The 16,954-nt window shown below is 35.3% G+C and overlaps 1 protein-coding gene across 2 annotated transcripts in view; it reads left to right on the plus strand.

Annotated features, from left to right (window-relative positions):
• EXOC6 (exocyst complex component 6) overlaps positions 1 to 16,954 on the plus strand; it is an 87,491-nt gene that overhangs the window by 43,141 nt on the left and 27,396 nt on the right. For both annotated transcript variants that reach the window (XM_059477284.1, XM_059477285.1), the window contains exons 17-20: positions 603 to 737; positions 3,683 to 3,862; positions 6,893 to 6,922; positions 12,451 to 12,592. In XM_059477284.1, coding sequence (XP_059333267.1) covers positions 603 to 737; positions 3,683 to 3,862; positions 6,893 to 6,922; positions 12,451 to 12,592 — 487 coding nt within the window. The remainder of the gene's footprint in view (positions 1 to 602; positions 738 to 3,682; positions 3,863 to 6,892; positions 6,923 to 12,450; positions 12,593 to 16,954) is intronic.

A 16,954-nucleotide genomic window follows, 5' to 3' on the forward strand; every position in this document is an offset into this window, starting at 1 on the left:
GTTGGGCCCAGGGATGCCTTTTGAGAGAGACATGACAATGAAAGAATTTTGTGTTTTTTATGATAAACTGAGAGTTGCAGGAAATAAGCCAAAGACATTTACACTTTTGTTTACATGCAGAGCATGATTTGTGTGTTCTGTCTATCAGTTAATACCATTAATGTTGAGCTTCTTTCTATAAAAAATAGAGTGGAATGGAATATAAGATATACTTGAATGTGTAATTCTGCAGACAGTGTTATGACTATTTAAGAGCAGTAAATTTAAAAAATCAAATGGTACAAATTAGTGATTTTATTTCAGCAATATATTTTCCTTTATTTTCCCTTTTTTAATTCTAAACTATCAATTGGATTTATTTCACTGGGTAGGTAGATTTCACTGAAACTGTTTTTGAAATGGCATAATTTGTATTTAAGCTACATTATTACTCCTTAGCGGTATTTAAAAGCAAACTTGAAAACTAACAGGAAATAGGTGGTAACCTGAAATACTGAAATGAATTTCTAGTAGCATTCTTCCTGAAAGAAGTAACCATTTACAAAATTAAATGACAATAGGTGATATAAAAAGATTTTTACAAGAATTTTTGTTTCTTGTAGCTTGTTCAAATAATCATAAACACAACACACTTGGAGCAAGCCTGTAAATACCTTGAGGATTTTATATCTAACATTACAAATATTTCACAATTGACTGTTCACACTGCAAGACTTTATGGACTTTCTACATTTAAGGTATGGTATATCTCATCCATTATATGACTATGTCTGAAAATTTATGTAAATGAAGCATTTTAAAACAAGAAGGGTAAGAGCAAAGCTGCTTGTCTTCTCATCTTTGAATCTAAAATAATTCTGAACTCTTAAGCATTCAGTTGAACACTGAGTAGTTAAACAGTGGATTTTTATGTTATTAGTATGAGCTAGAATATGTTAGTACATGAGAAACCTCAATATTATCTTTCAAGTGCATTTTTTATTAAGTTGTGAAGTGACAGTTAAAGCTTAACTTCACCAGAAGCTTTTACTAAATTAAGCTCCAGTTTGTGGAACTTCTCCTGTTTTCTGAATGGAATCAAGCAAAACAGCTACCTTGATCTAAAATGTTTGTGTCTATTTTTTATTCTACAATAGAATTATTTTGTGATGTATTTTCAAAGGGTGTAAGTATTGGTATAAAAGAAGTATTAGCAACTAGTGCTTGAACTAAAATGATTCTAGGATATTTTTGTAATTTAAGCCACAAAACCAAAGTCATCAGGGATTCTACAGCAGCTGCAACTTGAACTTGAGGTATTTGGTATTTTTTCCATGCACACTGAAACAAAGGAGAGTGATTTCTTGTATTTATGGGATAAAGAGAATTAATCCTATTGAGAGAGTTCTGTTTTCTGCAATTCATTTTATCTCTTGATGCACTATGTGGTCTCTCCTACTGTAATATACCCTCTGGCATAAATGTTAAAAGGTGGGTGAGGTGGAATAATTGCAAGACACTTCATATTTCCAATTGATAGCTAACGATTCTCCCATTGGCTGTTGCTTGTTTTGCTAATGATTAGTGCATAAGGCAAAACAGAAGGGATGTGGCCTAGCAACCATACTTGGTTACTATTGCCTTCCCAGCAGTTTCCCTAATTTTGGTCTAGGGTGTCTAGTTTGCTTGTTGTGTCTTAGAATTTGTGTATCTATAGCTATTTTCCTCTAAGGGTAATTCATTATCTTTTTACCAATCAAACATGCATTCAAAACCACTTAATACAGCCATAGTCTCTGATTTCAGTAAGAGGTGAGATATTCTTTATCTTTGAATTTCATTTAAGAAGTGCATTTGCAAGTTGAGCTACATTCTTTGTAGGTTGCTTATGCTGTTTAGCAGTTAGGTTTAACACTCCTACAAACTAAGTTCTGTTGGAGGGATCCAATACTGTGTCCGTTCTTAGTGAGTTTGCACTTTGGAAAAATATGGGACAAATGCTGACAAACAGAAGGGCTTTTTTGTGTGTGTGGTTTCCCTCCTGTCTACTTGCCTGGAGATCTTGTTAGCACAATGTTCTCCAATTATAGTGGAAAATTCTTTTCTTTTAATCCCTCTTTCTTCCCTTTTCTATTGTAATGAAAAACTGCTCACAGTTCCCCAACTGGGCCCTCACAGAGTTTGGTATGTTCTGCTGTTATTAAATTCATCTCCTAGTGGCAAATTGTGTCACCTCCATTCTTTCAGAGTGGTCAAAAATCTCCTTTTGTTAGCAGCATTGGTCAGGTTCACATTCCATGAGATGAGCTTTTACATCTACACTGTATTTTTTTAATGGAAGACAAAAGCAGAAGGACTAGTCTTGCCATTGCCAGAAAATAATTTTAATTGTTAAAGGTGATACGACCACTCCATGACTTTGATTTAAAATAAAAAAAAAATTCCAAACCCAAACAAAAAAAATTAAGAAATTTTGCTCTAAGCCTAGGCAGATACATTTGCAAGTCCCATCATTATAAATTGTTGCAACTGAGGTTTTGTTGTTAATCAGAAACTTTAAATGTAGACTTGACTTTAATTGAAACTTTCTTAGTCATTACCGTCTACAAAATTGTGGGTATCCACATACTCCTTTGACATGATGACGGGTTGCCAGATTCTTGCATGTTGGATTTGGAGAGCTGTTCAGTGGAGCCTTTCTCAAGTTGATTTGACAGTAAAAATGCTATTTTTAGGGAATCATACTTTGATACTTATTTATGGCAGGGCTGCGTACTTTCTTGTTTACTCCTGAAGTGCGTCTCAGCCCAGGGCCTGATTGAAGACTAAATTTGTCCTCAATGTGAGGACACCTTTAAGCTCATAAATTTTTATTTTTCTTTTTGCATTTCTTATTTATGCTTTTCTCAAATGCCATGTTTTTTGGATTGCTTTCTTCTAGAGGAAAGTAGCAATGGGAGTTTCATCTGCTTTTTGGTTACTTCAGTGTATCCAGACTGTTTTTACCCTCTAAAAACCTTAAGCAGCCAATCCATTTGGTTTAAATCAGAAGTCTTACTTGAATTATTTCTCCATATCAGTTAAGAAAATTTTATGTTGAGACCAAATTAGAAAGATCTCAATATCTTTAAACTCCAGGCTGGCAAAAGTACAACTTTCCAGCAGCACACACACAAGCACGTGCTCATAGGTCCTGTTGGATCTCTGAGGAAGTCCCCTGTACAAAAGAGGCAGAGACAGCATTGTAAACTCAGCTCTCACTAAATGCAGAATTTGCTGTTCCAAAAAGTAGAATCCAGGGTGTGGCAAAGTAGGAGCGAGTAGGGGAGTGCTCTGCATCACGGTATGTGATGATCAGGATATCTAAAGGAGGATGAAAAATAATGAGTATTCTCCAGGTGTGCAGCTTTAAGACAATAATTGCATAAAAAACGTGATTGCTTGAGCTCAGTCCATAAAAGACAAAATGATTAGATTCTTTTATTATTTTCTTCATAAAAGAAAAATCAACTTTGTGTCAGGATTGATAAATTGTAAGGCAGAATTAAAGGTGTTTTTTGAAGTACATTAAAGTACCAAATCCAATAAAATATTTTTTAATCTAAGAAAAACACAAGACTTCAGTTTCATTGATGGATATAATTTTATCTGCATTCAATAATATTTTAGAATTCTGACAAGCATTGCACACTTTTTTTTTCAGGATGCAAGGCATGCTGCAGAAGGAGAAATATATACAAAACTTAACCAAAAAATAGATGAATTTATTCAGATTGCTGATTATGATTGGACAATGTCTGAGTCAGATGGAAGAGCCAGTGGATACTTAATGGACCTAATTAACTTCTTAAGAAGCACGTTTCAAGTTTTTACTCATTTACCTGTAAGTGTTCAAAATTAAGTTTAATTTCAAACTATTTGATCATAATTTTGTTTTAAAACAGTAAGGATTGAACAAAAGGTTCTGGTTTTTTATTTGTGCACATGCTGACATGTATTTTTAAGCTTTTCTCAGCAGAGAAATATTGTCAAATGTATATCAGTATGTTGGAGCTCACCCATCAGAATACTTAAAAAATACTTTCGAGTACTTTAGTCTAAATATTGTTACCAGCAACTAATTTACATAGTGTAAGAATTCATGCAGTTTTCTAGAGCCTTTTTGGTGTACCATGTTCGTTTTGTGTGCACATGCATTGGTTCAAAAAATGCAGAATTGGTGTAAATCCTACATTTGTGCATAAGATTGTGTTGTGTTCTCCAAGGTTTTTAGCTAAATATTTTTGATCATAAAAAGTTACTTGATTCTGATTAGCCGACCTTCATTGAATGAATTCTTGCTCATATTCAAATATCCTGTGTTATTTTTTGTCAGGAAAAAGGGTTCTGTTAACCTGTCTTATGTATGAATTGTTACATTGTGTTGTCTGATTTCCCCTTGCTTTTAGATAAAAAAGACTATTTGTAATTTGGCTTACCATCGTAATGGTTTATAGGTTTATAGTTCTGGAGTAACTTCAGTAAGTAATTCAAGCTGCATCTGCTTTTATCAGCTTGTCTTTGGTTGTTACAGTCACACTGATGTCTGAGTGCTTTGCCCACCTGCAATGCTTAGAAAGAATAAGTCCTCAATGCATAGAATGTTTTGAGGCTTCAGACTGAAAGAAACAATTTCTTTATGTGCACAGCAAGATGTTGAAGTTGCTGGCATAGCAGGCTGATCTTGTCTTCCAGATATCACACAGAGGCTGTGATTCTTCTGTCTCCCGTTCTTTTAACTGACTCAAAGACAAAGGCCACTCCAACTGTATCATGTGATACTGATGTGAATGTGTCATGTGAGGCATGTGCTTCTGTGCCAAATCAGTGGAGCGTTTTTTGATAAAGAATAGCAAGTTTGTTAGATAGCGTAATTCATTGTAACTTAGTATACAAAGCAGTGTGAACAAATGGCACTGCTCCTCAGTGGCCATATGCATATGGCAGTTAAGGGATGTGAAATTTGTAGAGCAAGATGTATAGAAGTCTGTCATGAATGTATGCTGCTAAATGGCTGTTCAGAAATGAGCCACAGACAAAATTAGGTAATGTGTTAAGGGAATGCAAAGAAGCAGCTGTGGCATTCAGACTTAAGAAGTGTGGAAGGTATAGAATTATGTGCCTGGGGGTACAAGTCAGCCTTTGGAGAAAGCTAGTTTCTGTAGAGAGGTTATTCTGTAATTTCAGACTCTGGTCAGGTAATAGGCAGGATGAAGAACTGTATGGACAAGTAGTCTGATGTGGCAAGAGGTATCTTGTAATGTTTTACTTATCCTGCATCTCATTCCCTGTCTTATCTTGACCAATTGTAGAAATATACAGTCCTGTGAATGTTGTGTGTGACCTGTGGAGTTTATATGAAAATGTGTGCACACTATGGTGATTCTAGTTAGATTTGTACTAGTAAGTTAGTTCTGTTAAAAAAAAAAAAAAAAGTAAAAGTATTTTCCAAGATTAGCCCAGAACCAGGTTCTATAACTCGTTAAAATAGTAAGTGCTTTTGGAATGATAAACTGAGCTAGATTTTTCACATGTTGTAATTAAGGTTTGGAATACTTTTAGAATTAATTTTCGTTAATGAATTATTCCAATCATGTCACAGTGTCATTTCTATAGTAATTTTTGTATGGCAGAAACATTCCACTGCTCAAAATAGTTTATCAGAACTTTTTGTGTAATTAGCAGTCAAAGACCAAATCCCTAGCACACTGGCCATAATTCTAATAAGGAAAAGAGTGGAACAACTAGAGAGGTCTCTTCTCTTCTGCCTTTACACACCCAATTGTGTTAGAGGGCATTGGGCTAGGACTAAGGACCCTAGTTGGCCACAGTAGTTCTTTGTTGTCACACTCCAGGGTCAGTGACTCTCTCTTTGGTATTGTTTCAAATGCTAGTCTGCCTGTAGAAGCGTTATAATATGTTCTTTAACATTTTTTTTGTTGCAGTTAGTGGGTTCCTCTCATTAGAATCTTGTTTTATTTTTGTTGTATGTATAAGCTGTGTAAATGCACAGGGATGTGTCTCCCTTTGTGCTTTTATGTGGGGCTGTACTGAAGTGTTGCTGTACCAATGTAGACATAACTTTTCAAAAATGAATCTTACATTGTATATCTGGATTTTGCAATTTTTATTCTTTTCATTGGAATATTAGAACTCTAAATCAGGTAGATCATGAACTGTACTGAATCTGCACACAAAGTGATAGAAGTTAGTTGGGGTCTGATATCTCTGTTGAATCCCTGGAAATGTCTTGTGTCTCCAAAGCTTTTTTCCCCTCTCAAGTTTTGCGTGTTAGTTTTCTCCTCTGTGCTTGTTTACTGTACTTAAGAAACCATTTTGGAAAAAAAAACAGCTTTCTTCAACCCTACAGTTATAAAGCCATAACTTTAATGTTAAAATTTATTGATGGGTCATGTTATATTTAGATTCTTACTATCCTGAGCCATTTTAAATATTGCTTGAACAAAGTATGTTAATAACACAGAGATAGCCTCTTTAAGCCATAATGGTAAACATAGCATTTATTTTTCAACCTAAGACTTTTGAAGTATATTCTTTCTTGTAATGAAAAGCTCTTGAAAGGCATTTCAACAGACACTTTGAAGTTTGATATTTTGGCATACAGTTCCTTATTACAGAAAAACATGTTATCACCAAATTAGTATTATTTAAGTTATAATCTCTTTGTTACATTTCAACAAAATACTATATAAATTCAGAGGTTTAGAAAACACTATTATGTAGCTATAATTGTTCTTTTTGTACGCTTTTTCTTATCTTTTATTGCTACCAATTTTTTTATTCTTTTTTTTTTTGAAGTTGACAGTACATCTTAATTTTTTTGTTTTGACTGCCTTACTGGTTTCCTTCTCAGCATAACAACAATGACCATGCAGCTATGTCGGTAAGTAGATGCAAGGTGAAGAAAAAGCATGTGAACAGAAAAACTATGAACTGCCTGCAGGCTTATTGCTTCAATTTTTAATCATTTAATAAAAAGACCCTTTCTGTTTTGCTGATAACTTGCTGTGTACCTTGTGTGGATGCATGCAGGGATCAGGTTAATGACTAACATTGGGCTTTCATACACTGGGACAGACAGCAGGAGTCCTAAAAACCTTGCAGAAGGTTGATGGGGTGTGCCTTGCATCCCAAATGAGGTAATTTAGAGGCTGAGACCTTGTGAAAGAGAGGTCAGGTATCAAAATACAGCTATGAGACATGCATACAGAATTAGGATAGACTGATATAACTGAATAAAGTAATCAGTGGAAGTTTTATCGTTCCTCTGCTACGTTTGTCTGGGGTCAGGGGAATGTGTGTACTGGTGTTCTTTATTTGCTTTTCCAATTTTTTTATAGAAGCTGATGAATTTAAGAATTCTCCTATCCCCTGGTTATTTTCGCATTGTAATTTTTTTTCATACGGCATAAACATTGTCATGATAATGAAAGTGATGAGGTTAATTTACTAAATAATTAAAACCTGGAGAATGAATCTAGCAGTGGGCTCCCAAGTTGTTCAGAGCCTAGAGCACAAGTTATTAGTGGAACTGTAGGGAGATGGAGTACATAGTCTGTTAAAGAGAAGGCTGAGGAGAAATCCAGTGGCAGCCTACAACTTCTTGAAGAACAAATACAGAACTGGTGGAGCCAAACTTTTTGGTTGGACTGACAAATTCAGATGTAGCTGTGGTCACAGGTTGAAGCTTGGGAGGTGGAGCTTTGATATTAGAGGGAAGGTGTTCTTAAAGAGAGTAGTGCAGTGTTGAAGGAGATTGCACAAAGAGGCTGCTGAATTCCCATCCTCTGCTACTTTGAAGGGTCTAAGAAAAAAGATCTATGGACCTGAAGTAGTGTTGGCAGCAGTGCTCCAAGTAGAAGGTTGGACTAGATGACAATGTTGGTTCATTCCAATCAACACTTCCATCATCTGAATACTCAGTGTGCTGGTGAACTGTCAAGCTAATAGGTGTCATGAGCTCTGTGTTTTGTGTAGAAATGTTTCCTGTTAGTATTGTGTAGGTCTCAGGCTGATGGTTATTTCATGATTGAGGGCTAGCGGAATTCAGCAATATAGAACACAGAAGCTGTGTGGCTTTGGGGAGGTTATAATTGGAAAGTCATGCAGTTTTTAATTATTCTGTTTTCTGAATTCAGAAGAATTTAGTCTTTTGGGATTATGTTTATGTCCCATTTTAAGTTAATCTTGCAGTTGATAGTGCCATTAGATGCTTTGAATCAAAAAGCAAATTAAAGCTTCATTATACAGCCATTAATCTCATGAAATAAAATGGATGATCGAATTTGTTATTAAGAAACTACCTTTTTTAGTTTTGTTTTGAAGAGTTAGGGGAAAATGTTTCTTTGTATTTCCAGATCAGTTAACTCGAAATTATGTGGACCTATATGTAAGTGGTTTAATCTGAGTTTAGAATTAGCTGAAATTTTATTCTAGATATGTGCCTTGTCAATACAAAATTGGAAAAGAGTGGCCATTGAAAAAAGACTGTTGCAAATTACTTTCAGTTAGGTATTTTTAATTGTTTTGGTAGCATTTGGGGCAGAGACTGGAAGTAAAATTGATTCTTAAAAGTTCCATTCATGTTTTTATCATACTTGTATTCTATCAGTAGTTCAAAAGTTTGAGGTTTTGACCTTGAGTGATAAAATTTGTATGTTTAATTTATTTGCATTTTCAGAAAGAATAACATTATGTTATTTCATATTGCTATAATAATTCTCCACCTTAGCATCTTAGAGTTAACGGGTAAGATTTTATTTTCTTTTTATGCTGAGGATGGCAGTTTGTGTTATTTTATTGTTTCTGTGATTGGCAGCAAAAGCCTAATTTCACAGCTTGCAGTGAGGGTGAAGGGGTGGTGGTTTTCTGCAGCTATATTCAAAAACTGTCAATCAACATCCTCCACAGGCTACTTAGAGAATGGGTTTTCTTACTGACTTCTCCAACTGCTGCTTCATGCTGTCTTTGATTGGCACAGCCTGGCAGGGAGGATGGATGAATCTGTCACTGGCTGGTTAATTGTGTTGCTGGTCTCAGCCTGACATCAGGTCTTTGACTCCTAAGTGGCTCAATACAAAACAAATTAGCAGATTGTAGTCATATTTCTCATTCTATATGCTTTGACTTTGTTGAATGTAGTCCATAAATCATATTGACTGACACCATAGTGAATGATGAAAGCTGCTTTTGAGACAGCTAGCATGGGCTTTAGAAAGCAGCACCGCGAAGGTGCCGGGGAAGGATGCATATGGCTGACCCTTTGGGAATTTCCTAGGAGCCAAATGTCTCTTTACTACAATTGTTCTTAGGAGAAAAGCTTTTGGGTCCTATAAAAAAGGATTTAATATGTCAGCAGATTCTCTTTACAAGCTCCTTTGAAATATAAGAAGTTTGTCTAAGGGTTTTCTCTTTTTACAAACTTGTATTTCAGCAAAATGTGGAGGCTGGGTGAAAAAACAGTTGCCTTTAACACTGTTAGCAGGTGTTTTTGAGTATAGAATAGGGTCCTTGTTTCCTAAACTTTACACTGATTGAGTGGAAGAATAGGTTTTGTAGATAGGAGCAATTAGCATAGGCACAGCAGAGACAATAGTAGTGTCTCCAAATGGGTGGCAACTGGGGCAAATTTGAGAAGCCTGCTGAATCTCTGCATGCTGTTGAATATAGGTATTTAATTGCTAGATAACCATGGCCACCCCCACCCCCTTAAATAATAATAGTAATTTTAAAAGGCAAAAAACCCAAACATCAAGACTGTTTTAAAATTAGCTGATATTTGTTCAATCCTGAAAAATAAATGTTATTGCTATGTTCACAAATCATTATATTTCCTCTTCAAAATGCTTTATGAAAATTTGGCAAGGATTTGATGATGTGGTAGATGTTGGAAATTTGGAGATGAATTTTTAACTAGATTCTATTTTTCAAACGCGAATGTTAATTTTATTCTTTTCTGGGTATCATACATCCAATGTAATTTGAACTGGGAAGTGCTGAATTTTGAAGAGGATAACATAGTATAGTTCACATTTCTCTTAGTTAAAATTCAGCATTTTGATAAATATGCATAGCTTTATTTTTTCTCTAAATTTGAGACAATTAAGTGTTTTTTAGTAAGTATCTACTGTGTATAGTAAACTTGTAGTATTTGTTGATGTGTCATTTGAACAATAAGCCTGTAGTTCAAGTTACATAGTTGGAAATAGTTTATATGTTAGGATGTTTCCATTTTATGAAACTTCAAAACCAACATTACATGTACATGTATTGATACTTATTTAAAGTCTTAGTGGCTTTAGCTGTGTCATTTCTGTATTGTAACCATTATCTTGTGCTCCAGTACTATTGATATTTGCCAGAATGTAACAATTAACTACACATGCTTGTTAGAAATATAAAATTCTGTCATTTATTTAAGATAACAGATGAGTACACATTGTTTCCATATGAAATAAACTGAATGTTAAAATTTTTCATGACAACCTATTAATCTGGTTGAACTTTTATTACATTACAGTGGCAGCATAAATAGGACATGGAGCTGATTTGATGGAGCAGTACATTAAACAGAGATGCACTAGTTGTTCCATTAAATCAAAATGACATTTCCATTAAGTATTTCAAATGCACTACACTGTAATTACATGAACTGTGGCCCATTTAGTCCCCTTCTCACCTCCCTTTTTTGCCTATTCTTTTTTTCTACTCCCCCCCCCCCATTCATATTGATATTGTTCTGCTTGGGGAATAGAGCTGCATGTCTCCCAGTATAATTGCTGTTGGGTTTGGGAGACTTTTAAGCATGCTGTTCTTGTATTGTTTCCTACATTCTTTGTTGTCAGTTCATCTATTTTGCTCAAATATGTTATTTGCTTTTCTGAGATTTTCAATTAAGAAACTGACATGTCATTTTAGACAAAAAGCTCCTTACAGTTCAAGGTGTCCTAATGCTAGAAAAAAATCAGCAGCAGCCATTTAATGTTTCAGTGTGAATGTGAGGAGAGTTGAAGGCTTTCTATTGTATTCATTATATTTTAATTACCTTTTAACAACTAATGGATTTTTAAAGCATGATTTGGGGCCAAATTTGCTTTCTCTTATGAAAATTTTCTGCACATGAAAATTCAGTCATCTTAGCAAGTTGACATATTAAGGACAAGATCTGGCTCTTCAGATGCTGGAGCAGAATTTTCCAAACTTTTTGAGACTGTGAACTGTCTGTTATAGTTGTTCATTACTTATATGTGTTTCTGGGAGTCAACAGTGAATTGATCAACCTGACTTTGCAGAAAACAGCTGGGGAACCATTACTTTAGAGAAGCAGGTGACATCACTGTACTGATGGATAGAAGTAAAACAATAGTGCCATGTGCTCCAGTAGCTCTGTTATGTTATTAGGATTTCTTTTGTATAAATGTGTTGTTACCTTTGTTTCAATATCATTGTAACACACACATCAGTTGAAAGCAGTGGTTTCAGTACATTAATCTACAGAGATTCTTGTAGTTGCGTTTGACACCCAAGATCACTCTGTTTTAAGAGATGGCAGTGCTGTGAATGGAATAGTGCCATCTGGTTTGGTATCTGGTCTCAAGTGGTTTTCTTAACTTTAAGGTAGAATTTTGTTATCTTTAAATTTTAAATAATTTATTCAGGTTAATGTCTGACTTTGTGTTTTGTTTTTTGACCTCATGTTGGGAAAATTGTCTCAGTTACATGTAGATGATGGGGAGAGCAATATTGCCAGCCAGACTGTGATTGGGAAATTATTTCTATTTTGTACAGCAGAGGGCTGCATTTCATTTTGTAAGCAGTTGATCACTGACAGCACTGATTTATTAAGCACCTGAGATGATGGATAAGCATGAATTTTTAAAGTAATTCAGCAACAAACTTTGAGATGGAATCTGAGTAGTTAAACTACCAACAATTAGCACAAGCTCTTACAAGAAATGCCTCAACCAATTGCAGTCATTTTGGTTTATGTGAAGTTGGGGGGTTATTTAATTTGCTATTGTTAAAAATATGCTGCATGTTGATTTTCATTACATTCTTGCTTTCATTCTGTTTGGGTTAAAAATACTTAAATAAATCCACAAAGCTGTTCATATGCTTCAGCAACTTTAATTGCCATTGTTTTGGAAATGTCCTTGTATTCGTGAAGACTGTTGGATTGCTGGAAGAAATATCCATAATTGCTTTAACATCTATTTAATCTAATTCTCTGTTTGATCTAATAGAAACAAATCTAATAGGTCAAAGAAATAACAGGAAGTGTGATCTCTCTCCTTCTAATCTAAGTTTTGTATCATTAAGACTTAGAATGTATATTAAAATCCAATCAGATGAGCAGTTCTTTAGTGACGTATCATTTGTTTCTATTGTAAAACTTGTTGCTTTTTCTACTAGGGAAAAGTGGCCCAGACAGCTTGCATGTCAGCCTGCCAGCATCTTTCAATGTCCCTAATGCAGATGCTACTGGACAGTGAATTAAAACAAATAAGCATGGGAGCAATTCAGCAGTTTAATTTAGATGTGATACAGTGTGAATGTAAGTATAGATTCCCATCTATATTTGTCTTAATATTGAAAAAAGTTATTTAGTGTAAGCTATATCGTGATCCTTTTCCATAATCTACTAAAACTTTGTCTTTTATTGAAAGTAATTTAACAGTACATCTTCTTGTGAAAGTATTTATAAGTAAGTATGTTGGCATTCCTGGGAAATTTTTTTAATGCAACATTTCTTTTTCTTTTTCAGTATCTAAATTGAAACATATGTTGTTGTTACTCCTAATGGGATCATAACCACTGTATCCAGTAAAGATTTAGTTTAGTACAAAATTGCCCAAAACTACTACATAAATATTAAGTTTTAATGGTTAGGAAAAAAAGTCAAATGTCTATAAAATTCCAATGTTTTCTCTTGAGTTCATCTATTATGATACAGATATTTAAATGTGCTGTTATGTAGGGTTTCCTCACTCCTAGAACTGCTACTGCCTTACTATGCAGAATAATAGTACTCATTTAGTAAACAGTTTTTTTTAGATGTTTAGATGTTTTTTTGCTGTCACTGTTCAAAATATGGTATTAGAATTATTTTACAAACTGGTTCAATACAGCACTGAAGGCAGGATTAATTACCTTGTGTTTTGCATGGAGCTTGTGGCTCAGGGTGAGCTGTTTATCTGTAGGAAGGAAGTTCCAAGAATCGGTGTTAGGACTGGTTGTATAGTTGGTGGCTGAGATACAGTGGAAAGGCTCACTAGAGATTTTTTCAATGTGTGTTTTCAGATTCTTCTGCTCTGTTGTTTTTTGTTGGTGTTTTTTTTTTCCCCAAAGTATCTTTGCTGTTATGTATTTGAAGCACAGAACTCAATCATTTTGGTGACAACTGTGAAATGGGGCAGTTATTCAAGTCATATCCTGAGGCTTTTAGTTTGGATACATGAAAAAATTTGGTGACTATTCCATTAGCAGCCACCTATGGGAAACTGAAAATATAATTTCAAGCAATTTGGTTAGTATCACAAAAGGTTCTTGTGGGACAGACTTAGGGGTGTTTTTGACATTTTAACCATATACTTGTCTTTCCTTCTCCTGCTTTATTTGTTGCATTCCAGCTGAACTCAGTAACAGGCAGAGCAGGCATCTTTCTGACAGTCCCTCACTGTCCAGCCTTAAGGCCTTTCAGGGCATGGAACAAACTGACAGGACTATCAGGGTCAAATTGATAGAATATTTGTAATTGTGACATTAAAATTCTGTGATTGTACACGTCAACCAAGCAGATCACGGTTTGACTTTTTCTTACTTTTAGTATGCTTGATATTGCAAATTTATCAGTGTACTTTTCAGGTAGGTACATGGGAGTGTGTTTGTGCATTTGTGTAGCTTCCTATATGTAAAAAAGATACCAGTTGTTAAAAGAGAAATTACACAGTATTCATAGCACTGACATCATAATCATTCATCTTAACAAGCTGAATTAATGGAAGCACTAAACCATCAAGTACCTTCTGAACACATGGTGTAACAGTGAAGAAAACTTGTCCATTACAGTATTATTCTGTTTCTAATATTTAAAATATCAGCACAGTACTTCACTAGTCTCTGTAGATGACTAATGCTGTGTTTCACCCTGGGATTTCTAGCAGTACAGGGATAAAATGCATGTCTTGCAGTTGACTTTCACAGTATGAGCAATATATTCACAGCAAAGAAGGGAGAAACTCCACTGTTTCCAGCTGTCATCTGGTCTTTGGCTTGTTTTCAGACTGTTTCCTTCTCAGGCAAAGGCTGATATGTGCCCTGATTTGTGTCATCCTAATTTCTGTTGCCATTCTGTCTACCATCTTTGGTTGATGCACAGCAGAAACTTCATCAGTGAAGAAATCTTAGTAGAGTTTTATTTAGTCTAACATGATAACATTTCATTATTTTAAAATAAAAAGGCAATATAACTGTAAGACGACATGGTTTTTCATATGTAGCTGTTATTCTGAGTATATGGCATGGACAGGACATACCAAAGCTTTGGCCAAAATAAGAAAGTTTCATAAAGCTAGTAACTTAAAAACTGGAAAATACATTCTTCCACCACTGTGTAATTTCTAGCATGGGATGTACAAGGCTAATAGAAGGAACTTAATTTCTTCCTATGTGAAAAGCCTTTAAAGCATGTTAGGAAAAATTATTTTGCACAGAAACCCTTTGAGCACCTTAAATACAATTACGGAAGCTTGTCAGAATGGTTTGTTGCAACAAACCACATTTTGCAGTCTGTGGAATAAAGGAGTGACACAAGGTTTTACTCAGACTGCTTTGCTGATGTGGTTTCATTCATAAGGTCCATCACAGGCACATTCCGGGCCTCACTGTGATGCCTGTGATTTATGTTCTTGCTCATCACCCTCCCCCAGCTTTATTCTTTGATGCTGTGGGATTAATGGATACGACAGTGACATTTCAATTAGTGCTTAGAGTGGGCGAATAATTCACAACTGTTGGGAGTTTTCTACTGTATTGTATTAATGGGTTTGACATTGTAATTACAATGGAGTATACTCAGATGAATTTTGAACTAAGAATTTAGATGACATATAGAAAATTATTAATATCTGAAGACAAAGTTTTAAAAGTTCTTGCCAATATTGTAGAATTTTTTTTCTGATCTTAAACATAATTTTACTCTTTCTAATATGAACTGGAGAGATCTAAATAAAATCAGAAAAATATGATAATTTGTTAGGTTTTTTTCTTTTCTGTTTAAAAACAATGAACAGTCCAAACAACAATCCAGCAATCTGTTAAAGTCAGTAAGTTCTCTTCTTAAAAAAAAAAAGTCATCATCATCTCACGCTTCTTCTGGCATGTTTTTTGTTTCCTTCCAAACATTCCAAAAAGATTTGAGTTTTATTTTAATTTTTCCTGTTCTAATGAAAGTATTTCTCTACTTCCTCTGCAAATTTTATAACCTAGAGCAGTGTTTTACCCCTGTATTTTGTACCATTCTTTCTTAGTGGTTATTTTCACTAGGATGATTGAGATTAGTGAAGCACTGTTTAGAAAATAGAACGTACTAAGTCCCATTGAATAAAATCCAAACAGCAGTCTTTTTCTTGAATATTACATTTTGGTTCCCCAAGGAAGGAAATGGGTTGGGAAGGGGGTGTTTCTGTTTCTTGAAGATGAAATTCAAATGTGGGTTACTGTATTTCACTTTACAGGAAGAAAGGTGTGCATAATAAAACATTAGCTTTTCAGAGGCACCATCCAGATCTGCTTAGCTTACATCAGGTTCTTATTAAGGAATTCAAACTTATCTAAAGTTGTAAATGTTGGAAGAGCTAAATGTTTTTGTTTTTTCTTATTTATGTATTTTAACATGAATTGTGAGGCAGGATTAGTTAACAGAACGAAATATGGGTGAGTGAGCATCCTTCTTCACCCAGATATGAATGGGTGAAAAGGTTTTGGGTCTTGCCTATAAGCAAGCAAGGGTTAGTGGAGAGTTAGTACAAAGTACTCTGTATTTTCCTGATCAGCCCTCTGTGTGGCTTCCTGGCAGTCCCTCCTTTCCCCCACTGCGTGGAGAGTGGCAGTGTCCAAGAGCAAGTGACATCCTGACCAAAGTGTTGTCTCTCTGCTGAGCACCAAAAGTGGTCTCCAGGTGGGCATACCAGAAGCTGGGGAGCTCAGATACTGCATTTCCTTGAAAAGGCACATACTCTTCTCTGGAGGCCCCTTGCTTTACGTGCCTCCTGTCCCCTCTGGGCAGTCAGGTTAACCTCTCTGGCTGGAGGCCATCCTTCATCTGCCGCCCGCATGTGGCAGCGCGGGGGCACAGGAAGCACAGAGACCTTGCTGGCACCGGGGGCTGCTGCCTGGCCAGCTGGCAGCTCCCTCAGCAAGGCTCCCTCCAGGCCTGTTTGAACAGCTGGAGCATCCAACAGGGCTGCAAAGTGGCTGAGATAGTCGCCTGATTCTCTGCTCTTCCTTTAAAAATACTTCTGTAGCTTTGCTGTCCCGCCTGTGAACCAATGCTATGAGGCTGGAGTTAAACTGTCCTCATTTAGCTTTTGATTCAAACTCTGGACTTTGGTTTTTCATTTCTTCCACTGAACAGCAAAACTATTTGTCAAGAATTAGGTTCTGAATTCCCAGACCAACAGAGAGGCACAACCAGATGATGCCTAAAAGATGGGATTTTTAACCAATAAAATTAGAAGACCTGTTAATAAATCTAGAATTGTGTAGAAATTCAGTGCAATTTACAGTTAAAGATATCTTAAATTCCATTTAGTAGATACAGCCTTTATCTTAAATCTCCATTAATACATATATGTATATATGTCTATTCTCATATATCCTGTATACAAAATGTAATTTTAAGATCAAAGCACAATAT

This window comes from Ammospiza nelsoni, chromosome 8 (assembly GCF_027579445.1).
Source record: "Ammospiza nelsoni isolate bAmmNel1 chromosome 8, bAmmNel1.pri, whole genome shotgun sequence".
NCBI classification, from domain to species: domain Eukaryota; kingdom Metazoa; phylum Chordata; class Aves; order Passeriformes; family Passerellidae; genus Ammospiza; species Ammospiza nelsoni.